The sequence below is a fragment of the Martes martes genome, assembly GCF_963455335.1.
Source record: "Martes martes genome assembly, chromosome: 1".
NCBI lineage: Eukaryota > Metazoa > Chordata > Mammalia > Carnivora > Mustelidae > Martes > Martes martes.
In genome coordinates this window covers 163,059,630-163,087,214 of record NC_137888.1, presented here as the reverse complement: position 1 = coordinate 163,087,214, position 27,585 = coordinate 163,059,630, and the positions used below count along the sequence as shown (strand labels likewise).

Below are 27,585 nucleotides of genomic sequence, written 5' to 3'. Positions count from 1 at the left end.
TGCTAAGACAGGATGAGAAATGTTAAAATAGTTTTGAAATCCTAAGGAAAATCTGACTTACAGTTACTAGTTGACAGTGACCATGAGCCAACGTGCAGACTGCTTCACCATCCACCCAAGGTTGGGCCATCCTGAGCAATAAAAGGTTATTTCGGGTTCCCTCTCATGACCACTGGCTCCCATAGGGATTACTGTTGCCTGACCAGCCTTCCCATCCCCTCTCCGCATACAGCCCAAGTCCTTCTGCTCTACCTTATAACCATACCTTTCCCGTCTTTATCATTTGTCTGTTTTCTTCCTTCCTTCCATTTTTCAATGTTCCCAGTATAACTAATAATTCTGTTTTTTTCTTTCTACTATTCCAATTTTTCTTTTTCTGTCTCCTCTCCTTGTGCCCAAAAGCTGTTTCAGTTGGTAATGTAGTTTTAGTTTCTATGTTTAGGCCTTTGATCCATTTTGACATTGGGTTGGTTTTGTTTATGGCCTGAGTTATGGGTCCATATTCATTCTTTTGCATGTGGATAGTCAGCTGTCCCAAAATCACCTTTTGAAGAAACTATTCTTTCCCCATTGGATGGCCTTGGCACCACTGTCAAATATGAATTGACGACAGAAATAGAGCTTTCTTTTCAGACTCTCAGCACTAGTCCATGGATCTAGGTACTTATCCTATGTCAGTACAACACTGCTTTGATTCCTGTAGCTTTGTAGTAAGTTTGAAATAGAAAGTGAGAGTCCTCCAACTTTGTTCTTTTTGAGATTGTTTTGGATATTCTGGGTCTCTTCAATTCCATACAAATTTAGGATCACCTTACCAATTTCTGCAAAAAGATGGCTGGGTCAGTTGATTTTAATGTGTATTTTTAAGAGATTTGCCTGATCAGACTGACAAAATGACCCTTAGGACAGGCAACTTTGCCCTTGACATGGAGTTCAGAGGTTAAGTTTGCAAGAATTTGGGATTTTCATCTAGTACTACTTGATACTGGAGTGACAACACTGAGAGCACAGGGCAGTGAAGAAACTGAATTTGGAGCAAACGTGAGCCTAAACAAGCTACATTTAAGTCCCAGAGCTGCTGTTTGGATGCTACATGACCTTGGACAAGTTGTTGACCTTTTCTGGGCTCCAGTTTGCAATCCATAATGAGCACTCCCATCAATATCACTGAGACTATGTGGATCGGAGCCCACAGGAGTACAGGCTCTTCTGGCACTTGGAACATCTGGTGGCCAACTCCCACTGCTTGTCTGCAGCCATGAAGACACTGAGGTGCAGCAGGCGGAGGACGGGATGTATTCAGGCACAGGAAAGGCTTCCAGAGCTCTGCTCACTAAATCACTGTTAGTAAAGATGAAGGGACCACCCTACCTCACACTCCAGCCCAGATCTATTTCAGTAAGACTTCTGAGGTGATGTGGCTCCTGAAAGTGATGAGGGTCTACAGTGGGCACAGCAGAGAGACAGGCCCAGCTGAAAAAGTAACCCTTAAGCTGAAGAACATCTCACTCTCTGACTCAGTCCGACAGCCTCCACATGGGCCCCAGGTACTCCACACATACTTAATGAATAACCACCAGGCATGTGTGGTGACAATATAAGTGACTTCACCTCCTACCCTTTTGGATTATGAGGATCTACTCCCTGGTCTTCCTTATCATTTCAAATGTTATTGCTTAATAGTCCACCAGCTTCATGGTCTTCTTGGAGACTAGATTACTTTGCTCTGCACAGTGTTCCCTCATTTGCCACTTTGACAGGTAAACATGCCTCCTGACAGATGCTCCATCAAGTGATACGGAAGCTGAATCCTTGGAAAAAAGAGAGCTGCACGCTAGTATTTGCAAAAGGAAAGGAATGGAACCCTTAAATCAAATAAGCCAAGGAAGTGGGTAGGAAACAGGATTACAAGCTCCTTGGGGTCATGTTATGACAGCTTATACATAAATCCAGAAGGACAGGTCTCCATATCAATCAGAAAGAAATGAACAGCCAAGTGGCCACAGAATTCCCACAGTACCATTCAGTTTCTTCTTTGCTGACAAATCCAACCTGAAATCTGTATCCTCTAGGGAAAGGACAGGAGGAGAAAGATACAATTCAATCTTTAAAGTTATATTTTCCCCAATTTGGGAGAAAAAGGCACCATCGTAGTATAGACCCAAGGGAGAATGGTTTTCAAGTTCATGTCACTTGTTTATAATATGATATCATATCATCCAGAGTTTCAAAAGTGACTGTGGGGGCTTGTGGTGGGCTGCTGGAGGCAGGAGTGGATGATGTATGTGAAGAGCTAGAGTCATGGCTCTGGCCAGAGCACTGTCCTGGGTCACTCTGTGCAGGTGCGGGTCTGTTCCATGTCTGGCTACCGAAGGTACTAGTTCTCTTTTGACCCACAAAGTAATCTGATGGTGGAGCAAACTCAGGATCTCTCTCGGCCCGGAGATCTGCTTGCCTCTTCGACCAGTACCCGAAGGAAAATTCTAGTAAAAATAAAAGAGAGTATTATTAGAACTGATTACAGAATCAGCTGAACTTTTACCATTACTACTTTTCAATTATTATATATTAAAAGTCAACTCCCATTCTCTGGAGAATAAGGATAGCAATAACGTAATACCAGGTCTATGTAGTACCTACAAAAATAAAAGGAAGCAGGCTAAGAAAAGGGAATGCCTACTACCAGATGGGGAAAGATTCAAGGACGGCTCTGTGGAGAAAGCTGGTAGGTTTTGGAAGTATTGCCAAAAAGGCACTAAAATTGTATTTCAGAGAGTGATCTAGAAAAATCAAACCCTCAAATCATTGCTTGACACGATGTATGTAGGTACTTCACAATGAAACACAAACTTTGGCATTTACTGAGTTTTAGAAGACACAAAAAGACACTTGTCCAAATCTCATTTGGTATTTCAGCTCTGCTTCTAACAGTAGCACTAACCTAAGGCACTCACCTATTTGCCTATCTTTTACTTCAGTCGTGGATCTCACCAGCTCATATAGCATGAGCTAATGTACTATTCTTTTTTTTTTTTTTAAGATTTTATTTATTTTTTTAACAGAGAGAGCTCACAAGTCAGCAGATAGGCAGGCAGAGAGAGGGGGAAGCAGGCTCCCTACTGAGCAGAAGTCTCGATCCCAGGACCCAGAGATCATAACCTGAGCCGAAGGCAAAGGCTTAACCCACTGAGCCCCCAGGTGCCCCTACTAATGACCTATTCTAATGATCTCATTTGGAGAGACATAAATCATAGCCTCCAACAAGAAGCTGCTGTGGGCACCATGGTGTATTTACAGAAAATTTTGCATGACCCAACACAACCATATGCAAATCCAAGTTAATACTGTGGCAAACAGACTATTTTCAACTGAACATAAAGGAGACTGCTAAAAAACAATCTGAGGGTTTTGAAGGGGCAGGGGGTGGGAAGCTGGGTCAGCATGGTGGTGGGTATTATGGAGGGCGAATATTGCATGGAGCACTGGGTGTGGTGCATAAACAATGAATTCTGGTACACTGAAAAGAAATTTAAAAAATTAAAAATTAAAAAAAAAAAAGGAGACTGCTAAAAACACAGAGGACATTAAAATATCAAACCTTATAAGATTTTCAAAAGTGGCTCCTGAGAAAGGGCATTCCAAAACTGTAAAGGCACATGAGGGTAGCACAAATTTTAAAAAACTTCACCCAGTGCTTCTAAAAAATTGTCCCTTTGAAATGACGTATTATAAACCCTGGTCTTTTATGATCACACTTTCTAGTGGCCCTGTTTACAAGTAAGCTAGTGTCTGGGTCCTAAGAAGAACTCAGCTGAAATGTCTGGGGAATTCCTTAAGCCTCAAGGGACCACTGAGACTCATGAGAATCATACTGAAATGAACCAGAAAAATCTTCTGTGCAAGGCCCATTACTGGAAGGATTTACACGTTGAAACCCACACCCCTTACCTTTTCCTCTGTCCCACTCTCGGACATGGGGCACTCCGGGCCTGGTATCCTTCCTCTCCTGAACAATGACTTCTACTTTGCTACTCTGGGCAGCAGCACGTGGAGTTGGCACAGCCTCTGGTTCTGGTGGCAAAGGTCCAATAACATCTGTTTTTTGCAAGGGAATAACACATTATTATAATAAAGCTTAAAGCTATTTTAAAAATAAACATTAAATAAAACATGCTAATCTTGAGAGTAAAAGTAATAACCAGTATTTAATGAGCACCTATCATGGCCCAGGCAGTGAACTCAGTACCTTGTATACAACAGTTCGTGTAATTCTTGTAATAACCCTAACAAAGTCAGTATTACTATTTTATAATGTAAAAGTAGTACTTCAGTAGTACTAGTTTATAAATGAGGAAAATTAAGCTCAGAAATGCCACACAAGGAGAAAGTACCAAGAGCCAGGATCCAAACCCAGGTTGGATGGATTTCAAAGTCTGTTTGACTCCCCAGACCAACTGAAGGACCAGAAATCCCCAATAACTCAACTGAAGAATCTCAGACAAAGCAAGGGGATTTAGGGTGGTGAAGAGCTGAAGCATGGCAACAGGCTGCAGGCTAGTCACTTTGGTCAGATTTTTAAAGAAAATGGGTTTTTAAAAAACCATTGTGGCGGCACTTCACGTGTTGTGGAAATGACAGATGTTTAGGAGTAGAGCAAAAATAGAGAAACAGTATGCAGAGCTTAACACGTTTCAGGGACCTAGCATCATATAAAATGTCACAGGTGACTGCCCGATTCCTCAGTGTTTCTGGTCTCCTTTCAGAGCTAAACTGAAGCTGTGTTCAGAATCCGAAGATAGCCAGTGGCTTGGCACAGGTTTCTGTGAGGGCTGGAGTGGCTGGCATATGCCAACACCCACACAACCCCTTCTTCTTTTGGGAACACAACGCCTCCCGTTTCAGCCCGGGGGTGCAGCTGCCTCATTAACAGGCCATTCCCCAGCCCCTTGCAGCTGTATTCAGGCCAGTGGGATGTAAATGTGTGGGTGGCATGTGCCTTTGATTCACATTCCTAAAGAAACAGCAGATTCCTATCCCCTTTTTCCCCATTCCTGGGGCTGGACCGTGAACAGGTGCCAGAGAGCAAGTTTCTGTCCTACAGGTCGAGCAACACTCTAGGAACGGCAGATGGAGGAAGACAGGAGGAAGCTGGGACTGGGTGACCGTCTGGAGCAAGGCCACTACCTGCTTGGAAACCCACCACCTCTAAAGCATTAAAACAGAAAACAGACTTCCATCTTGTGTGAGCTAGTCCAGACAGCTTAGCCCCCAGACCAGGGTAACTCCTACCGTAGACAGCAAGCCAGCAGGAACACAGCATGTAACAGTGTTTCCACTGTGACCTTTCATGAACTGCCCAGACTCAATACTTGTAAATTCTTTTATCTGATTTTGTGAATATACTTCTTTAAAACAAATTAACGTGTAATAAACAAAAAACATACAGCCATAGCAAAAGAAACCTGTGCACAACTAAACTTCATCTTAAAACATCTCTTCTCTAAGTTAAGTCTGTTACTAAACCATGCCATCCTATGAAGTAACACAATGTCCTCTTTGTTAATATTTTTGTCTATAGAAAAAGTTTCTTTGGAGTGTCATCCTGCACCACTCTGGTTATAAAAACCTGCTCCTGGCAGTACCTCAGAAGTATTCTGCTTGCTTACAGAATAAAATGAAATGGCTCATTTCCATAGTGCCAGTCCTATTTGTTGAGACATCAATGGAACTAAAATTTTTCCTTTTGAAGGTCAGATACATGAGCCATGACATACCTCTATTTTCTTCCTCTGCTCCATCTTCTTTTGACTTTTTCATCTTTTTTTGTCGGAGTTTAGCAAGCCTCGCTTCTAACATTGCCTTTCGCTTTTCCTTTATGTTCTCTCGTTTTGTTCTCTGATCTGTTGTCTGAATACAAAAGAAAATTAGAACATTATTTACTGTAAGCCAAATTCACAATATTTCTGTTTAAAGGGATGAAATTAATTCCACCTCTAGGAAGCTAGCCTTGAGATCTTCAAAACACAGAGGTCCTCTTATACAAGCCCTCTGGCGTGTTTTCTAAGTTTAGCGAGTGTTCACAGAGCATCCTGGAATCTTCACATTCAAGGAAATGAACCAATTCTGTTCTACTCCTTAATCCTTTAAATAAATCCCTTAAATAACTCTCTATTTTCTAACCCAGGCCACTCCAAAAGTACCATATTTAAAACCAAATTTAAAACATCAAAGTTACATAAGTTACTCCTGAGCAGCTATAATTTTAAAGTCTGAAACACCAAAATAGAACAGCAATTACCTTCATGAAACTATAATAGCATACTGATAAATAATAGTGATAAAACTCTCATTATTTGCAGAAGACATGATATTATATATAGAAAACCCTAAAGATGCCACTCAAAAGCTATTAGAATAAATGGTTTCAGTAAAGATGCAGAGTACAGGGGCACCTGGGTGGCTCAGGTGGTTAGGGATCTGCCTTCAGCTCAGATCATGGTCCTTGGATATAGAGTCTCACGTCGGGCTCCCCGCTCAGTGGGGAGTCTGCTTCTCCCTCTCCCTCTGTCCCTCAGCCTGCTTGTCCTCTTTTTCTCAAATAAATAAATTTTTTTTTTTAAAGTTACAGGGTACAAAATTAACATAAAAATCAACACGAATCTGTTGTGCTTCTAGAGGCTAATAACAAACTATCAGAAAGAGAAATTGAGAAAACATTCCCATTACATCAGAAAGAATAAAATGCCTAGGAATAAATTTAACCAAGGGAAACTATAATGCAATGACAAAAGAAACTGAAGACACATAGAATTGGAAAAATACAGCATGCTCATAGATTGGAAGAATTAATATTGATAAAATGTCCATATTACCCAAAGCAATCAAAAGATTCGATGCAATCTCTATCAGAATTGCAACGAATATTTTTCACAATAATAGAACAACCCTAATATTTATATGGAACCATGGAAGCCCTTGAAGAGCCAAAGCATTCTTGAGAAAGAAGAACAAAAATGGAAGGATCAAGCTGCCTGATTTTGAACTATATTATAAAGCTACAGTAATCAAAACAGTATGATACTGGCATAAAAACAGACACAGAGATCAGGGGAACACAAAAGGGAGCCCAGAAATAAACCCAAGCATATATGGTCAGTTTATTATGATAAAAGAGCCAAAAAATATATAATGGGAAAAGGACAATCTCTTCAATAAATGGTTGGGAAAACAGGACAGCCACATGCAAAAGAATGAAACTGGACCACTATCTTACATCATACACAAAAATTAACTCAAAATGGACTAAAGACTTGAACATAAGATCTGAAACTATCAAACTTCTTGAAGAAAACATAAACAGTAAGCTCCTTAATATCAGTCTTGGCCATGATTTCTTGGATGTGACACCAAAAGCAAAGGCAACAAAAGCAAAAATTAACATGTGGGATAACATCTAACTAAAAAGCTTCTGCATAGCAAAAGGAAACCATCAACAAAATGAAAAGACAACTTGTTGAACGGGAGCAAACATCTGCAAATCATATTATCTGATAAGGGATTAATACCCAAAATATACCAAGAACTCATACAACACAGTACTCCCACCCCAAAAAAAGTGAGAAAAACTCACAAAAACCAATCCAATTAAAAAACAGGCAGACGGCAAAAACAAAACAAAAACCCAGATGACCTAAATAGACATTTTTCCAAAGAATACACATGGACGGCCAACAGACATATAAACATATAAGAACATCATTAATCATCAAGAAAATGCAAATCAAAACCACAGTGAGATATCAACCTCATACCTGTTAGAATGACTATTATCAAACAGACAGAAAATAACAAGTATTGACAAAGAGGTAGAAAAAAAGGGAACCCTCATGCACTGTTGGTGGGAATGCAAACTGGTACAGTCACAACAGAAAACAGTATGGAGGTTCCTCAAAAAATCAGAATGGAACTACCATATGATCCAGCAATTCCACTTCTGCATATTTATTTGAAGAAAATGAAAACACTAATTTGAAAGCTATCTGTACCCCCATGTTCATTGTAGAATTATAGCCAAGATATGGTAAAAACCTAAGTGTCCATCAATGATGAATAAAGGCATGTGTACGCACGTGTGTATGTGTGTTTATATATATATATGTGGAACAGAATATCATTCAGCTATAAGAAAGAAGGGAAGTTTGCCATTTGAACAACATGGATGGACCTTGAGAGCATTATGCTAAGTGAAGTAAGTCAGACAGGAAAAGATAAATACTATATGATCTCACTTATATGTGGAATCTAACCTCCACAGCCCCAAAAATCTCAAAACATAATCTTATAGAGAACAGATTGGCAGTGGACAGAAGTGGGGGGGGGGGAGTGGGCAAAATGAGTGAAGGGAATCAAAAGGTATTTAAACTTCCACTTATAAAATAAACAAGTGGATATACTATAGAACATGGCAACCACAGTTAATAATACTGTAATGCATATTTGAGAATTGCTAAGAGAGTGGACCTTAAAAGTTCTCATTGCGACAAAAAAAATTTTGTACTACACGGTGACGGATGTTAACTTGACAAAGCAGTAATCATTTCCCAATAGACACAAATACTGAATAATTATATCGTACATCTGAAACTAATAAAATGTTTTGTGTCAATTTTATTTCAATTAAAAAGTAGGGGCACCTGGGTGACTCAGTGGGTTAAAGCCTCTGCCTTCAGCTTGGGTCATGATCTCAGGGTCCTAGGATCGAGCCCCGCATCGGGCTCTCTGCTCAGCGGGAAGCCTGCCTCCCGCTCTCTCTCTGTCTGTCTCTCTGCCTACTTGTGATCTCTGTCAAATAAATAAATAAAGTCTTAAAAAAAAAAAGTAGTAATAAAATATCTGCTCTATGGCTATAATAGTATTTATTAAATATCAGAAATATCGATCATTCAAAGTTTATTTGACGCACTTCTGTCCATCACTGCTCTGAATATTAACTATGAAATGAATATAGCATTTTTTATTTTTTAAGATTTATTTGTCAGAGAGAGAGATACCGAACACAAGCAGGAGAACTGGCAAGCAGAGAAAGCAGCAGACTCCCTGCTGAGCAGGGAACCCGAAGCGGGACTTGATCCCAGGACTCTGGGATCATGACCCGAGCCGAAGGCAGACACTTAACTGACTGAGCCACCCAGGCGTCCCTAAATATAACATTTCTTAAAAAAGAAGAAAAAAAAAGGCCATTCTGAGTACCAATTTAAAAAATAGATTGTGGGATGCCTGGGTGGCTCAGTCAGTTAAGCACCTGCCTTTGGCTCAGATCATAATCTCTGGGTCCTGGGATTGAGCCCCACATCAGGCTCCTTGCTCAGCAGAGAGTCTGCTTTCCCTTCTCTGCTGCCCCTCCCCCCACTCGTTCTCATTCTCTCTCTCAAATAAATAAGATCTTTAAAAACTGATTTAGTTAAATAAATAAATAGATTGTTTTTGTTATGTGGTCCAACAAGAAACCAACTGCTCAAATACTTCTCAACATCAATTCTGAATTTAATTTTTACCTGTTCACGCAGCATCTCTAAAGTTTTCATCTGCTTGTTTCTCAACTCTTTATCTCGAGCAAAAGCAAAATATCCAACACCAAGTTGCCGGGCCTCTGAAATAAGTCAAATTATTCAAAAGATTAGAGTTCCCTGATTAATGAATTAGACTCAGGCTAACTTTCCTACCAAAGCAAAAAGAAACACAGTGATGGGGCGACTGGATGGCTCACTGGGTTAAGCCTCTGCCTTCAGCTCAAGTCATGATCTCAGGGTCCTGGGATTGAGTCCCATATCAGGATCTCTGCTCAACAAGGAGCCTGCTTCCCCATCTCTCTTTACCTGCTGCTCTGCCTACTTGCGATCTCTCTCTGTCAAATAAATAAATAAATAAAATCTTTAAAAAAAAAAAAAAAAAAAGAAACTCAGTGATATCTAGCACAAGTTAGAAAAAAAAAAAGCAGCTAAGCCAAAAAAATCTCCTCCTTGTGATTAATAGACCCTCTCTTAGAAAGAAATTTCCAATATGAGTATTCTTTAAGCTATGAAGTGAACAAAGGGGATATTTTCAATTTCAAAACTGGAATCTAATCTTTCTACATAAGAGCTGCTGCTTTATGAATACTTCCCTTTATGCTTGCCATTAGTTCACGATTTAAAAAAAAAAAATCTAAAAAGCTGCAAGATGATCATACCATTTTCACGAATGTCTTCATAATGTATGGGCCCCATTGGCCTTTTCAAGGCCTCTCTTTCTTCTTCCTCCCATTGCTGACGCTGAAGTTCTTTTCTCATATCTTCGGATAATAAGGTTTTCTCATTAGCAGGACTAACGAAACTAGTAATGGAAAAGAACAAAACTCTTTAGCTCAGAGACGTGAGACAACAATGCTTCAGTTCAGTAGGACGGATCATGGACAAGCAACTCTAGTTGATGAAGAACACAGTTCCTTACAGAAGTTTCTGACCCAATATCACTGGGAAATTGCAAAGAAGGTTTTCACCTTTCTTTAATCAAGCAGCCAACTTGTTACAACAGCGCACCAGAATCTTTTCTCGGCACTTGAGACAAATCCATTTCCTTCCCACCCTGGCTCAGGGAAGGAGGAACCTGAGCCTCCTATGCATAGTCACCTACCCAGTACTGAGGAGGCTGCATAATGTTACAGTACAGGCACACCTCCCGGCCTCTGTCAGACAGCTCAGGGCTTCTGCATTTCCTTCCTTGCACTGAGCCCAGGCCTATCTGAACCTGAAGGATTTGGACACGGTGCACCTTCTCCCACCATTTCCCTCATAAAAACTGCCCTTGGTGAGGGGAATTTTATTCCCTGGAGCATAGGAGCAAGTTATCTCTTCGATGTGTCTTAGCCCCTGTAGAAAAAAATCTAGCTATAAGGCCCTTCAAAATGCAAAAATGTACAAAGAAAAAGTTAATAAGCTAACAACCTCTCTGCTCCCACTTGCTATGGGATAACCTAGTATATATTCCTAAACACCTTTCTCCACAGAGTCAGGTTTGTTGGATTGGGCTCGTTCTCTATTTTTTTACTCTGATATCGGACACCCTTCCAAGTAAACAGATAGAACTCCAACTCATCCATTTTAGTAGCTACACAGTATGGATGACTGACTACTCAGGTTGTCCCAAGTGTAGACTGTGTACGTACCTAGCCATAAAAGAGCACCTCAGGGGCGCCTGGGTGGCTCAGTGGGTTAAAGCCTCTGCCTTCAGCTCAGGTCATGATCCCAGGGTCCTGGGATCGAGCCCCGCATCGGGCTCTCTGCTCGGCGGGGAGCCTGCTTCCCCCTCTCTCTCTGCCTGCCTCTCTGCCTACTTGTCATCTCTCTCTGTTAAATAAATAAATAAAATCTTAAAAAAAAAAAAAAAAAGCACCTCAGTAGATATTTTTATATGTTAAGAAGAGAACCTCCTCATTGGACCATCAAAGATAATGAACTATAAAAGCAGCCTCACTCAAAAACAATCCTTGTGTCTGCATTTCAGGCCCAGGCAAAGCCTCACGTATCACACACTTACAGCCTCCCTTGAAGATTTTTATCCATTTCCAGCAAATCTGGCAAATCCTTTTTCATACAGCGCCGAGATCGCCCTAAAGAATCCACATAATCCACCCTGAAATAAAAGTGAAAACATGTGAAGGCGGCTTTGTACATGACATATGGTTCCTTAAGTCAGGGAGTTGGTGCACAGTAAAAAAATTAATGTAAGCCTCACTACCAAGAAAAACTCTCCACCAGAGAGACCATTACCACTGATAAGAAAATGCTTTTTAAAGTTTAAATTTGACACACAATAAACTCATTATGCCCTTTATTAAACCCTAGGTTTAGAAACTGCAGAAAATGATTGATCATGTACGTCTGATTTCAAAAATTAATACCCCATACAGACCCCTGCTGCAGCATCTCAGAACTGACTTCAATCTGATTTAGACAATTTCACATATTTTATTAGCATCAGAAAAACTGAGCTCTGTACCATTTTCCACGTGTTCTTTTTCTCAGTCTTCCCAAATTTCACTTTTTATCCTTTTATTTCTTCTAATTGGTACATTTCTTTTCAATTAGAAATTTCTCAAGTCGGGACGCCTGGGTGGCTCAGTTGTTTAAGCTGCTGCCTTCGGCTCAGGTCATGATCCCAGGGTCTTGGGATCGAGTCCCGCATTGGGCTCCTTGCTCAGCGGGGAGCCTGCTTCTCCCTCTACCTCTGCCTGCCTCTCTGTCTGCCTGTGCTCACTCTCTCTGAAAAATGAATAAATAAAATCTTTAAAAAAAAAAAAAGAAATTTCTCAAGTCATGATATTTTGAGGACCCATTAATTAGAGGGAAGCAAAGCAACACGCATTTTGTACTGCATAAGCATCGTGGCGGTGGGCCAGTCTATTATCTTTTACTCTCAGTTCCTCTTTCCTCATCTTTGCCCAAACTAGACAGCCAAGGGAACCAGGCAGACGGCAAGGCAAAATGAAAGACCAACTTCCCACAACAGGAAATATGGACAGATTTTCATGGAAAACATTTTAATTGCACCATGATGCAACAGATTTTTTTTCTTTATTACTTAATTATGGGAAAGGAATTTCCCAGGGTTTAGCAGGGTTCTAAATACACAGAAAAGGGTCAGTACTGATAGTGCAGCTCAAGGTCAGAGTCTCACATATGTGGCTTTGCTTTTGTTGGCCATTTCTTTCCTCTTACACATGCTGATTCCAATTGTTAGCCCATGATTTGAAAACAGAATGTTGGAGAATCTATTACTATTGTCCTAACGCTGCTTACCACAAGAAATAAAACCTCCAACTCCAGAAAGCAGTTTCGTTCTTCCTCTCTACCCCCCCAACTTTTTCTAATGAATAGAAAAAGAAAATCATCTAGCCAGATGGTCTGAGTAATTATTTACAGTATTTTTGTGGAAAGATTTTCCACCACCTGGAACTTAACTACCAAAAGGATTTTACAAGTAGTTACAATTCTGGAGCTTAATTTAAAAACAAAAAAAAGCGTTAGAACTGCTTGCAGTGCGTCTTCCTTCACCATATGGTGGCATGTGACACCTTCAATTGCCCTCCAAACTCTTCAAATCACTGACAAATTGCTTGTAATCACACGGCATTAGTAAGGGGGAAAAAAAAAACATTAAACCTTTCAGAGGAGATGAGATTTCTGCTATGAAAAGCAATCATAGGCTATTCTGTTTCTGGAGAAGGTCTCTAAAATGTACAGATCCCATCAAAACAGAAGTGGCAAGACAGTAGTCAGCAAGCGCTCTGTGTAATCAGCAATCACGGAGCAAGCCCCAGGGAAACAATTACTTGAGGTACAAGAATAATAAAGGACTCAGAGTCATGTCATCTTCAATGAGCTCCAAGGGGGGGAAGTTACAGCACATGCCCATGAAACACTTCCTAACAACAGCACGGAGAATATGAAAAGGACCCAAAGTTTGTCTCAAATCTTTTTCTGGTAACGAGGCCAGTTGTGTGCCAGTATTAAAGAAGAGGTAAGACCCAAAGGAGTTGGAAGCGCATCTAAGCGCTACCGGGCTCCAGGTGAGGGAGAATTCACTCACACGAAAACAATGAGGAAAAGCATCAGTGGGAGAGACTGCATTGTATGTGCTTCTCTTTGGGTTGCTTGTAGCAAGTATGCAGCCAGAAAACCTCGCCCCAAGATATATTTTTAGAAAGCAGCTAAGCAAATACCTGTTCTATCCCAATGTGAATGCTATTTCTGGACCACTGGGGACACCCTGAATATTACAAAGATGTGGGGTCCCTGTGATCCTCAGCAGCTGGCACTCACCCACCCCTGCCAGCAGGGCCAATGGCTGACAAAAGGTCAAATGCTGCAAACCATCCTAACGCAGTTCCTAACAAAGACCCCAATAATGAGGCTATCTGAGCCTGGAAGGGAAGATGGGTAGGCTCTGCACAGGCAGGAGGGTGGGCAGGCAGGATTAGTCCCAGTCTTACAGTGTTAAGAAGAGAAAATCATCAGAAGGGAATTTTCATTCTGGTCTCTTACTGATGTATCGGTCTCATAAAGAAAAGACAAGTTTGGCTTCCCCATCATTCACCTACATGTAGATAAAATTCAGGATAATTTCAATAAAAATTTACCAAATGCCCACTTATTCCCCACAGACAGTAGTTTCTTGAGTAGCTTAGAATACACTTGACTTCCTGAAGGGAGTTGAAGGCAAAACAATCACCCGTTTTACAGGTGAGGAAACCGAGCCTCAGCAAGGATGGAACTTGATCAACGTCATGTTACCACGGGAAGATGGAGCTAGTATTACACAGGTCCAAGGTCCCCAGTGCCTATACCACGCTGCCGGATAATGTTCCAGCCACAGTAAGGTTTACTGGACCAGCTTTGTCTGCCTCTTTTCTATGGAAATGAACATCACCACCAGCTAGAAGATCACCACCAGCTAGTGACTCATCATGTCTGAATAATGACATGGGCAACCTGGGTAACAAAAGAACATGCTTCTGTCTAAACAACTCTTCTATGCCAATGAAACAGGTGTATTAATGCCTTTTGTACTTGGCTGTCTTGTGATTACTTCTTCTTCAGAGTTACTATTTCTACATCTGTAAATCCAATCTTAAGAGAAAGAAAACTGGGGAACAATAAGGAAAAATTGTTTGATAACATCCAAACAAATATACTTTTGGAAAATAAATACAAGTCGGGGCGCCTAGCTGGCTCAGTCGATAGAGCAAGGGACTCTTAATCTTGGGGTTGTGAGTTTGAGCCTCATGCTGGGTGTAGAGATTACTTTAAAAAAAAAAAAAAAGCGTGGTTGGGCTATGGACACTATGGAAGGTATGTGCTATGGTGAGTGCTGTGAAGTGTGTAAACCTGGCGAGTCACAGACCTGTACCCCTGGGGCTAATAATGTTAATAAAAAAAATTTTTTTTTAATTAAAAAAAAGAAAAAAAGGTAAACACAAGTCTGAGAATGTTAACATGACCAAACTGTGTCATTATTACCAACCATTCTTCACTGGGGTCCTGGGGAGGAGGTATATCTTTTTCAGAAAGATTTTCTTCATCATCGTCTCTTTCTGCTGCCTTTCTAGAATCTCTATTGGCACCAAACACCTCCATTTCTTTGTGTTTATCTATGATCTTCTGTGTGAAATCCACAAGGTACAAATCTTCCACTTCTTCATCTAAGACAGAAAAATCAATTTTCAGATTTTTTTTTTGAAGATTTTATTTATTTATTTGACAGAGAGAGTCACAGTGAGAGAGAGAACACAAGCCAGGGGATTGAGAGAGGGAGAAGCAGGCCCCTTACCCAGCAGGAAACCCAATGCAGGGCTCGATCCCAGGACCTTGGGATCATGACCTGAGCTGAAGGCAGTCACTTAATGACTTGAGCCACCCAGGCGCCCCAATTTTCAGATTTTTGACATTCTTTTCAAAGCAGACGGAACTGCTATGAAGTGGTCACAATCACCACTGGGCAGCTAGCCCTGGACAGTTCACTAGTTGATGCATTCACTACCCCTTCTTCCCCCTGAACATTTCAAAGACATGGAGCCATCATGGACCTGACAGGGAAGCGGCAAACAGGCCATCAGAAACACAGACCACACAAAAAATCTTACAAGTGCTTAAAGTCTTCTGTTGACCCATCAACAGGATGAGTGAGCAATACGGTCTCAGAATGCAATTTTAAGATCAAACCATTTGATCTCAAGAGACCCGTCCACCCGGTGACATGTCGATGCAGAACTACAGTGATCACGTTACCAGACCAGAGCAACAGACCTTTGTTGCTACGTATTCCTCCCCAATCGAGGGGCTACCTTACTTAACCCTAATTACACTGCAGTGTTATGGTGTTTTAAACGTCACTGTATAGGGCAAACGAAGTCATCTGAATTCTTTTCAACCCAACGAACAGCACCTTCAGGCAAGGCATGGTGCCAGGATCTGCAGGGCACACAGAGACGTGCGGCTTGTGACCTGCCTGAGCTAATACAGTGGAAGTTAAATAACACTCCATGACTTTAATTTAGCTCAGGACAGTTGATGTACTCACAATAAGGTTGATGTGAAGTTTCACTATGCTGGATTTTATAGAGTTGCTTCAGTTTTTCTGAGGACAGTATTGTGCTGTATGGGGCAGATACTATCCTAGTATCTGGTGTTAAGCCCCAGCATACAGGGGAGAATAACTGAGGCTCAAAACTCAACTTGCCCAAACACACAGGGATGCTATGCCCATCAGAAGGTAAGCCTGCTGTTTTGGACCACACCCCCACATCCACAGGCCTTTGGACCTGGTCTCTAGAGTAATAATACAAGTCAAGTCTGAATCAAAAGTAAAAGACTTTAATTTTTCTTAAAGCCACAAAACAACTCACATGACAAAGAGATGTACTTTCCCAGAGCAGAGTTATAAGACCACATAATAGTGAGGCCTCCTGGTTAACGGACACCCTGCTGCTGCTTAAGGAAGAAGACAGGGCCTCTCTCCTGTACCCTAGCTTTAAGAGTGCCTGACTCTCCCATACGGGGCTCAAGTGCCATGCAGGGTACATGTCTCTGCCATCCGGGAAGAGGGAGTTTGGCTGTGTGGGTAGCCAATGACCAGGGTTCCAGCCCTGCCTCTCTCCTGCTGCCCCACTGCCCCCGTTTCCAGCCCATTGGGCCCAGTCACACTAGTCCGTCCTGCCAACACTGGCCCTCTCCTCCCTCTGCAGATCTGCTCTCACCACTCTCCCCCTACAGAATCCTTTCTCCAGCTATTCAAAGCCTTTAAGACCCTATCAGAGCCTACCTTCTCCCTAAAGACTTCCCCAAATGCCTTTTGGCAATAAAATACACACTGCCTTGTAAAATCTCTTCTACTGGGGCGCCTGAGTGGCTCAGCCGGTTACGCATCTGCTTTCAGCTCGGGTCATGATCCCAAGGTCCTGGGATCAAGCCCCGCATTGGTCTTCCTGCTCGGCAGGGAGTCTGCTTCTCCCTCTGCTCTTCCCACTCCCTCTCTCTCTCTCTCTGTCAAAAAAAAAACAAAACACTTAAAAAAATAAAAAATAAAATCTCTTTACTCCTATCTAACTGTAGACTGTGTTTTACTTTTCTGGACAGTATGAGAAAAGGGGGATCTTTTTATTATTTTAGAAGCAATTACAGGCACATCACAGAAAAAACAAAAAACAGAGAAAAGGAAACATAACTTCAACATCCTGTATACCCATAACTCCTCCTAATCTTTTTTAACATAGCTATAATAGTTGATAATGGTAGTCTCTTTGGACCTCGTTTCCTACCTTTCTTCTGCACCACTGGCCTCCATTGATGATGACCCCCTTGAGGGCAGAGGCAGAGAATCTTGTTTGTTTCCTCAGAGCACCTAACATAGCCTGGTACACGCTGGGCAATCAACAATTATTGCGGATTTTCTGCTCGCCAGCACAGAAAGCAATCTGTATTATTCCTTAAATTTCCTCCCCGTTCTTATGGTTATTCTAACAAATAACAAAATATTACAGGGCTGTATGAGTTACAGAAAATAGAGAAGTATAAATAAATTATTCTATTTACCTATAAAGTCTCCTTTAGTCATTTTTTCATATAATTTGGCTTTTTCTTCCAATTTCTCCCTAGGAGAAAAAAAAGACAAGTATTAGAAATGGTCCAACACCTGCCATTCCTGCTAAGGCTGCCTGACTGTGATGCCCTGCACCAGAGAAGCCCAGTCTGATGGTGCAGCAGCTGTAACTTGAGCTGACCACTCCGCCTTAAGGGGATCCTCAGACCCAGTGACGCCTGATTTGCCGACTAAATGTCAGGCCCATGTTTCTCTTATTCATGACCGTATCCCAGGGCCTAAAACAATACCTGGCACCAGTTCTCAATCAGAACCTGAAAATAAATAATGAAGTAAGATTCCAGATGCAAATGCCAAGTGCAACCTGAATTAAATACCAAAAAAAAGGAGATAACTAAACAAAAACATTTTCTATATACAACCTTCTAAACAGATCACCAAATTCAATGTAAACTCTTTGCATTACTGTTTTCAGACAAGGGTCCCTGATTGTCTATGGCTTATTAGGCTTCTCTAAGGAGGCTAAAGACCAACTTCTTATATGTCTCTTAAAAATACAATACCTGACAAATGAGTGATCTGAAGGGGCACCTGCACCCCAATGTTTATAGTAGCAATGTCCACAATAGCCAAACTATGGAAAGAGCCCAGATGTCGATCAGATGAATGGATAAAGAAGATGTGGTATATGTACACAATGGAATACTATGCAGCCATCAAAAGAAATGAAATCTTGCTGTTTGCAATGACATGGATGGAACTAGAGGGTTATTATGCTAAGCAAAATAAGTCAATCAGAGAGAGACAATTACCATATGATCTCACTCATGGGTGGAATTTAAGAAATAAAACACAATAATAGGAAAGAGAGGAAAAAATAAAACAAGAGGGGCGCCTGGGTGGCTCAGTGGGTTGGGCCTCTGCCTTCGGCTCAGGTCGTGATCTCGGGGTCCTGGGATCGAGCCCTGCATTGGGCTCCCTCCTCGGCAGGAGGCCTGCTTCCCCCTCTCTCTCTCTGCCTGCCTCTCTGCCTAATTGCGATCTCTGTCAAATAAATAAATAAAATCTTAAAAAAAAACAAGACAAAACCAGAGAGGGAGACAAACCATGAGAGACTCAATCATAAGAAATAAACTGAGGGTTACTGGAGGGGAGGGGGATGGATGGATGGGGTAACTGGGTGATGGAGGGCATGTAATGTAATGAGCACTGGGTATTATACAAGACTGGTGAATCACAGACCTGTGCCCCTGGAACCAATAATACATTATAAGTAAATTAATTGAATTTAAATTAAAGAATGTTAAATATATATATATATACACACATACACACACATATATATGATATGTTTTATACAGAGCATGAATAATTTATTCATGACACATAGCTAATAAAAAACAAACATCAGCCCTGGTACTTCAACAAAGCCGCCTCTCTGCTCATGTTAATTCTGGTGACATTTATTTTTTAGTGGGCACAGACCAAGACAGCTGGCAATTCTTTATTCTAGAAATACTTAATGATGGTGAAGAGAAGTCCCAAAAAGGTCACCTGAGCTTTTGCTTGTGAGGAATCACACTTAATCACAATGGAAAACTTTTCTTTTTCTTTTTTCTTAAAGATTTTATTTATTTGACAGGGAGAGAAATCACAAGTAGGCATAGAGGCAGGCAGAGAGAGGGGGAAGCAGGTTCCCTGCTGAGCAGAGAGCCCAATGTGGGGCTCAATCCCAGGACCCTGAGATCATGACCTGAGCTGAAGGCAGAGGCTTAAACCACTGAGCCACCCAGGCGCCCCGGAAAATTTCATTTCTAATGGCGTTCTGAGACAATAAAGTCCCTTGGTCACATGGCTATGTGCTCTGAAACAAATTACTTCACCTTTCTTGTAGCCCCAATTCCTAAATCTGGAATAGATGAAAAAAAACACCACTGCCTCTTAGGATTATCACAGAGAGTACCTAGACCACACACGAGAGCGTGCCGTCGGTTATGTCATCTGCTTCTCTGCCATCTGGGTCAGAAAGAGTCCTCTCCCATTTTGCACATTCATTCAACAAGTACTGCTTCCATGCCTCCTTCCTTCCCCACGCTCACAAGAGTTCTTGTTATAGAAGGCAAGAAGGACAATAATAAATCAATGAGAATGAGGATTTTGGACAAGCGCGAGAAGGGGAGGAAATAAAAGCAGCTGTCACCACTGGAGGCCCTTCAACTTCAAAAGGTTAACTTGTCCTATATCGGGGGGGCTTACTGGAATAACCTGTGTAGAATCTTACTGTTTCCAAGAAAATAACACTTTAATTAAAAAACAAAACACAAAGAGCAGGCATCAAGACAGAGTAACTGGTGGACACTAGGAAAGGTAGCCGGGGGAAACCTCTCTGAAGGTGACATTTGAGCTAAGGCCTAGAGAGCAAGAAGTCCACCATGAGAGGATCTTGGGAAGAAAGCAAGTGAGGCAGAGTAAAGAGGAGGTGGGAATGAGCTCGATATGTTCAAGCAGAGACCAGAGCTGTGGAGGATGCTGAGCAAAGGAGAGAAGGGCACAAAATAAGGACAGAGAAAGGCAGGTACATCAACACGTGAGAAAGGATATGGAGTCTGGATACAGTGTAACAGAAGATGGCAGGAGAGTCTACAAGTAATGGAGATCAAGGAAGATGTCCAGAGAAATGGCCACTGGATTTAGTAGATGAGGAAGTCATTAGAGACTTCAAAGAAAAATTTCTTCAGTAAGAAAGATGGAATTCAGAGGGCAAGAGTATGGAATACTTATCTGGAACCACTATGTGCCAGAAACTAAGTATCTCCTTTAATCCCCTCAAGAGCTCCCTGAGTTGAGTAGAAACCACCTCACTTCATAGATAAGAGAAGTATCAATGGAGAAGTAACTTATCTAAAGCCTTATACCCTCATGGAACTGCCCCTGTCTGTTCTGAGCTCCGGGAGACGCAGAAGTCCTGCCGACCAAGGAAAGACTTGACTCCTCACAAGTGCAGAGAAGCCAAAGTATTACATTAACAGGTCACTGGACAGAAAAAAATCATAATAAAGTATCTGGGAAAACATTTACAAATGTATAAATGAAACTTGACCTTTCAACAAGTTAGATTTCTGAGAATATGTCCAGGAGGTGAGAAAGATGTCTCAAAAATTAATATGCCCCAGGGGCGCCTGGGTGGCTCAGTGGGTTAAAGCCTCTGCCTTTGGCTCAGGTCATGATTCCAGGGTCCTGGGATCGAGACCCACGTCCAGCTCTCTGCTCGGCGGGAAGCCTGCTTCCCTTCCTCTCTCCCTGCCTTCCTCTCTGCCTACTTGTGATCTCTCTCTGTCAAATAAATAAATAAAATCTTAAAAAAAAATAAAATCCCTTATTTAAAAAAAAATTAATATACCCCAAGTCTGCTGGGAATAGGTCAATGCAAAGAAAAACACTGTCCCAAATGTGCTAATATTCTGTCTCTTTTTTTCAGACCCAGAAGAGCTGAGCAACCTTAGCAACCACTGTTTGCAACTGCAATTTTTATTATGCAATAAATCAAAAGCACGAGAGTCATGACAGACATTAAAACTTGGGATTCTCAGGGTGCCTGGGTGGCTCAGTGGGTTAAGCCTCAGGTCATCTCAGGGTCCTGGGACCGAGCCCCATATCAGGCTCTCTGCTCAGCAGGGAGCCTGCTTCCCCCTCTCTTTCTGCCTGCCGCTCTACTTGTGATCTTTCTGTCAAATAATTAAATAAAATTAAATTTAAAAAAGAAGAACAAAGATGATCATTTCATTAAAAAAAAAAAAAAACTTGGGATTCTCTCTGAATCTAGGGTGACACTGCAAATAAGGGAGAGTTCTTCTTTACAGAGGAATGCCAGTTAATAAGTGGAATGAAAATAAAGATAAAGATGGAATGAAAGAATTAGAAAAATCATCACTTAGAAATCACCAGTGTAATAACTATGTGGAAATATGTTGGTGAACAAGATATTCATAATCTCAGTTTCCCTCCTTAGATTACTAATTACAAATGGGGAAGAGCACCTTTACAGTGGAAAAATCTAGCAGGCCTATCTTAACCAAGTGATCAAACTTCATCACCAATAACAACTCAAACTGACACGGTGAACCTCCTACTGTGATCCAATAGAAAGAACACATCATATACATTTTATTCTTAACCAAAAACAGTTAATGTGACTGTAATCATATACCGCAAGAGGTATATGATTGCGGCAAGGCCGCAAGAGGCCTGGACTTTTCAAGAACAGCAATGGGATAACAGACAACAAAAAGGCCTGGGAATTAGTCTAGATTAAAGGAGACTAAAGAAATACACCATCCGGGGTGCTTGGCTGGCTTAGTTGGAGGAGTGTACAATTCTTGATCTCAGGGTTGTGAGTTTGAGCCCCACGTCGGGTCAAGATATTACTAAAGAAAAAAATAAATTAACTTAAAAAAAAGAGAAAGTCATGCTATAAACAAAATTTCTCCCCCTTAAAACAGAAAAAGAAAGAAAAATATGAAAACTAAATGCAATGTGCAATCTTTGAATTCTGGATTAAATTAAAAAAACAAAACAAAACTATAAAGAACTTAATTGTACCAGGATAACTGGTGAACTCTGCCTATAGACCATAAAATAGATAACATTATTTTATTAGTATTAAATTTCATGGGTATGATAGCATTATTGTAGTGATGCAGCACAACGTCCTTGTTCTTGGGAGATATATACTGAAATATTTTGAGGCAAAGTACCATGATGTTTCGCAAAGTTTCTCTATGTACGCATACACCAAGAGAGGGGAGAGAGAGAGAAGCAAAAGCAAACGTGGAAAAACATTAATTGGTGAACTTAGGTAAAGAATATTAGAAGATTCACCATGCTCTTCTTTCAACTATTTTGTTGTTTTCAAGTTTTTCAAAATAAAAAGGGGGATAATTTAGTTTCTAAATGCTACTGTAACATTACCTAGTAGCCCAGAGCCACACCACCATATGGACACTTCCTGAACACTTGATGACCATCTTAGTGCCTGACAAAGGCTCAAAGTGAGACTCTTGTTTCATCTTTCAGACTGAGGTTATGTCTTCTCTTCTTATAAGACTACAAATACATCTGCAAATTATATTATTTTCAGAGTCTATTTTATATTTATAGAGCATATGGCTGAAAAAATGACAGAGGTGTAAAAGTGGAACTCTCACTTCTCTGCTTGGGTAGCCTCAGAGGCAACTACAGTTAGCAGAGCTTAACTTTACCTTGCTTTGTCTAAAGTCTTCTGTTCCTCGATCTTCTGTTCTGTATCCTTCTCAGCTCGATTTGAAACTCCTGCATTCTGTTTGCTCCAGATACTCGGTTTCTGCAGCATATTTATTTAAAAAGACAAAACAGAACCAAGTGATTGCAAAAAAATCTCTACTTACACATCAGAAGAAAAATGGATTAACCTTACAAATCAATGAAGAAAACTAGATCTGACAGCCAACTTTTGTCATGCATATAGACTATACAAGGAAAAGCTAGTGCTGAAAAAAAAAGCCCTAAATTATATAAAGAATTCCTTTACACGACTAGTTACTTATCTTTTATCTCCTGAATGATTACAACTTAATTCAATAGATTGATAGAAGTGATAAATACCATAACCCACTCATAACTCTTAAAGACCCTGATATTTTCTGCTATATTACTGTATCATCTAATTGTTTATCTGTTTGTATTAATAATACCTATACAGCTGATCTTTCATGAGAATGTACACAAACCACTAATTAAAACACACACTCTTGCAAAAGAAGTGCTATGTAATTACAGTATTATAATGTGCTTTTTAAATGCTCTAATTTCTATTTTAATATAAAACATTTTATGCAGATGTTCAGCTACCAGGGATTTTCTCTTAATTTTTATATGTAGCAGAGAAGGGCATTTTCAAAAAACCTAGGTATGGTATAATTTCCCCGTGTTTGGAATTAATGGAGATAACTAGATCTTATTTTTACCTTATTAGTTGTTTTTGGTTTTCCCAAAACTCCGGAATCTTTTAGAAGTTTTTCTTGTTTGAATTCTTCTTGTTTTCGGAAGAGTTCAGCTTTAAGGTCTACCAACTAAAATAAAACCAATGAGCAAACATTTAGTTAATTCTAATGAGTGACTAGATTTCCAAATTATTGTAATTCTCAAAGAAAAATTTAAAGTTCCTGTAAGTGCACAAAAATGGATACAAAATTAAATGTCTGTGAATGCATAATCCAGTACAAAATAAAACCAAGTCCTACAGCATTCCAGTTCTCTTGGTAATGTATTTCTACCCTAACCTTCAATACTGGACTAAGGGGAAGGTGATTAAGCAAAGTAAATGAAGTCTGCACTTGTTAGATTCAGATTGAACTAATAACCTTAAGGGGCACCTGCGTGGCTCAGTCGGTTAAACAGCTGCCTTTGGCTCAGATCATAATCCCAGGGTCCTGGGATCAAGTCCCACCCACATCAGGTTCCTTGCTCAGCGGGAAGCCTGCTGTTCCCCCTGCTTGTGCTTTCTCTCTGACAAACATTTTTTAAAAAATGAACTAACAACTTTAAATACCTTCTCTATGCCTGACATTGTACTTGGCTTTTTTATATTGTAACCTCATTTAATCATCACAATTTATTATTTCTGCAGAAAAATACCTTTGTTCATCAACTATCTGAGCACTAAAGAGCAGGATACAAACACTTGTGCCTCAAAGATTTACAACCTAATTTAAAAAAAAAAAAAGGTAACTTATAATACCAGCAAAATGTAATGCATGACTTTAAGAGTGGAAGAAAACAGGGACACCTGACTGGCTCAGTGGGTGAAGCATGAGACTCTTGATCTTGGGTTGTGAGTTCCAGCCTCACATTGTGTGTAGAGATTACTTAAAAAGAAAATCTTTAAAAAGGGGTGGTGGTGGTGGTGGTGGAAGAAAAAGCACAGAAGTTCAGCTACAGGGGCATTTCCTTCTGTCCACAGTGATCAGAGACAGCCTTGAGCCAAGCCTTAAATGATAGGCGAGGGGCGTGTGACTGGCTCAGTCAGAAGAGTGCACAACTCCTAGATCTCAGGGTCATGAGTTCCAGGCCCATGTTGGGTGTAGAGATTACTTAAATAAATAAACTTAAAAAAAAAATAGGCAAGATTTCAACAGTTAGAAATAAAGTGGACTGAGTGAATGAGAAGAGCTCCAAGTTTATGTATGTTCTAGAAACTGTAAGTTTGGTTGAATCACTGGGTTCAAAAACAGGAAAGAACAGGGCAAAAGGAACACGGCTCTTGGGTGAATATCCATGCCTACCTCTCACGTATACCAATCACCACTGTCTACTCTGCAAAGAAATACAAAATGCCAGTTCCTTTTTTAAAGGTCCGAATACAGCTCCCTATAAATCAGATACTTATAGAACCCAGCATCACAGACTGACTTTTAAGGGAAATCAAAATGACTGAGTTCAATGATTTCTATTTTGGAAGACACCAATTTAAAAGCAGCCTTGGCAGGGATTTAATAATACTAAGGTTAGTTTCATCCTAAGACCTAATACCCTAAGTTTCTAAACACAAAAACTTTGGTTCCTTCTTCTGAGCCTTCTTAACTGCAACAATTTTATAGCCACACATTTTCCTCTTCTATGACCACTTTTGAGTTTTAAAAGGAAGATGCTCTGAAAACTGTCCATTTCCAGATGGCATTTCTACTATGGTTATTGCTTATTTTAACCTGTCTGATAGAATAACCTTAATATTTATAGCTTTTTGGTTCCTTATGCTGAACCATAATAACCAGTACTAATTTTCAATATGAGACAAGAAAAAGAGACCTAAATATTAGGACACGTAGTTTTCCTTTGCACTCCTTTTGCATCCTAATACTTTGCAGTAAACTGAAGATTAAATTAAATATTAGGCAATTTGCTCTGATGTAACAGAAAAGGCAATAGCTTTGGTGAGGAACAGCCTGAGTGCACCAGTTCTATCGCTAAGAATTCTGTATGTAAGCTGTGAAAAGCCACCTCCTTTACTGGGCCTCAAATTTATCAGGTATAAAACACGGATATTAATAGCACCTACTCCCTAATGCAGCTGGGAAGATTCCATGAGATAGGGCACAGAAACGTACTCGAGCAGGTTTTCTCCCTAGAAGTAGCTTAACAAAACTGCTAACATCCTGCTAGACCTTACAACCCGCAGGCACTACAACCTAAGGGTGCATTCACACTGTTTAGTTCCTGTTCGGGACGCTGGGCGCTTTCGGATCCCCGGGAATAAGTCACCCTCTCTCATGTTCTGGGAGGCCCCTTCTAGTCCGTGGAGTGGAAAGGAAACGAGGAAGGCGGTTTGTGTCTGTACAGCAAGCACAGAGGGAGACAGGACTGGCAAGGAGGCCTGGCCGGGTTGCCGCGGGGGGAAGGCAGGGACACGCTTAAACTGGAGAAGACACCAGGTTCAGGTATGTATCTAAAGAGGGAATCCTGGTCCTGCATCCGAGGGGAGAAGCCAAGTACCGGGTCCTATAAGTAAGAAAGTTGGCCCGAGTCCCCAACCGAGAAAAGCCAGGTCCGGGTTCCTGTTTGAGGGAAGGCCAGGTCTGGGTCTCCCGAGTGAAGAAACAAAGTCGAGATTCTTGTCTACTGGAGATGAGAACTCGGAGCCCCGTAGCATCATCTGTACCCGCACTCACCGAGGAGGCCGTAACATCCAAAGGCTTTTTCCTCCGGTCCATTCTGCCGCCAGCGTGTCTCAGCAAAAAGCTGGACCCCGCACTGTCTCCCGCAGGCCTCAAATGCCTGCGTTCCGCACAACCGGAAGAGTCTGTAATAATAGCGACGATAAGTATGCGACGCTGGCGCCATCTTGGAAAGGTCAGATGTTGTGCGTATTGCGCCTGCCACCATTTTGAGAGAGTCAAAGAATGCTCAGTGTTAAGGCCATCTTGAAGAAAGAGAAAGGATAACAGGAGTTAGTGTTGGCGCCATCTTGAGAAGGGCGGAATGTCGCTTTCGGAGCGATGGGCGCCATCTTGAGTGAGGCGGATCGGGGGTTGGGGTGGCGCCATCTTGGGGAGGGCGTAGTGACCGCAAATATTCTTCGTGGCGAAAAGAAAGGCGGGTTGGTAGGACTGGAAAGATCTAAATGCCTTTTGAAGACCTGCAGTATGACTGGCACTGTCTGGTGCTTCTCATACGTTAACTTATTTAATTCTCACAAGAACCATATGTGATTATATTATATAGGATTATTATATTAATCTTGGCAGAAATAATAATAATAGGTAACATAAATATAGTGCTTACAGTGTGCCACTTTACATATTTCAGCTGGTAAGAACATGAACTCCAGAAGCGAGTTTCCTGGTTTCCAATTGCACTTACTGGCTATGTGACTTTGGGAAAGTTACTTAACTTCTCTGTGCCTCAATTTCCAAATGGGAATAAAACAGTATCTACTTCATGGGATTTAATGAGAATGAAATGTTAAATGAGCTAGTCTTGGTAAAAATATTAACGATTGTATTAGACAGCCTAATGACCCCTGGTCAAAGGTGTCCATCTTTTCATGTCCAAAACCTCTGAATATGTTACCTCTGTGGCAAAAGGGAATTTACAGCCATGATTAAATTAAAGATCATAAGATAGGGAGATTATCTGGATGGGCCCAATGTAATCAAAAGGGTCCTTATCAGGGAGGCAGAAGGATCAAAGACCACATGCTAGGGAATCCAGGCAGGCTCTAGAAGGAAAAGAAGTCCTCTTCCAGAACCTCTAGGAGTATAGCACCATGACACCTAGGTTTTAGCCTTGTAGTGATTCTGCACCCCAGTTTAAGGTATGCAGGTCTTCCCACACAACCAAGCAATTCTCCAGTGGCAGCTGTGTCCTACAATTCAACTCAATTCTGACATCTAACTGGACATAGCCTCAGATCCCATA

The 27,585-nt window shown here is 41.0% G+C and overlaps 1 protein-coding gene across 1 annotated transcript; it reads right to left on the bottom strand.

Annotated features, from left to right (window-relative positions):
- Positions 1–353: 353 nt before the first annotated feature.
- Positions 354–26,511, bottom strand: CCDC174 (coiled-coil domain containing 174). The gene is made up of 11 exons (XM_080804979.1): positions 26,337–26,511; positions 23,637–23,741; positions 22,893–22,993; positions 17,628–17,686; positions 15,061–15,238; positions 11,575–11,670; positions 10,229–10,371; positions 9,555–9,649; positions 5,775–5,907; positions 3,949–4,095; positions 354–2,483 (listed from the first exon to the last, which is right to left on the bottom strand). Exons 1-11 carry the CDS (start codon positions 26,376–26,378, stop codon positions 2,185–2,187), a joined length of 1,398 nt encoding a protein of 465 aa, XP_080661105.1. The 5' UTR covers positions 26,379–26,511; the 3' UTR covers positions 354–2,184.
- Positions 26,512–27,585: the final 1,074 nt, after the last annotated feature.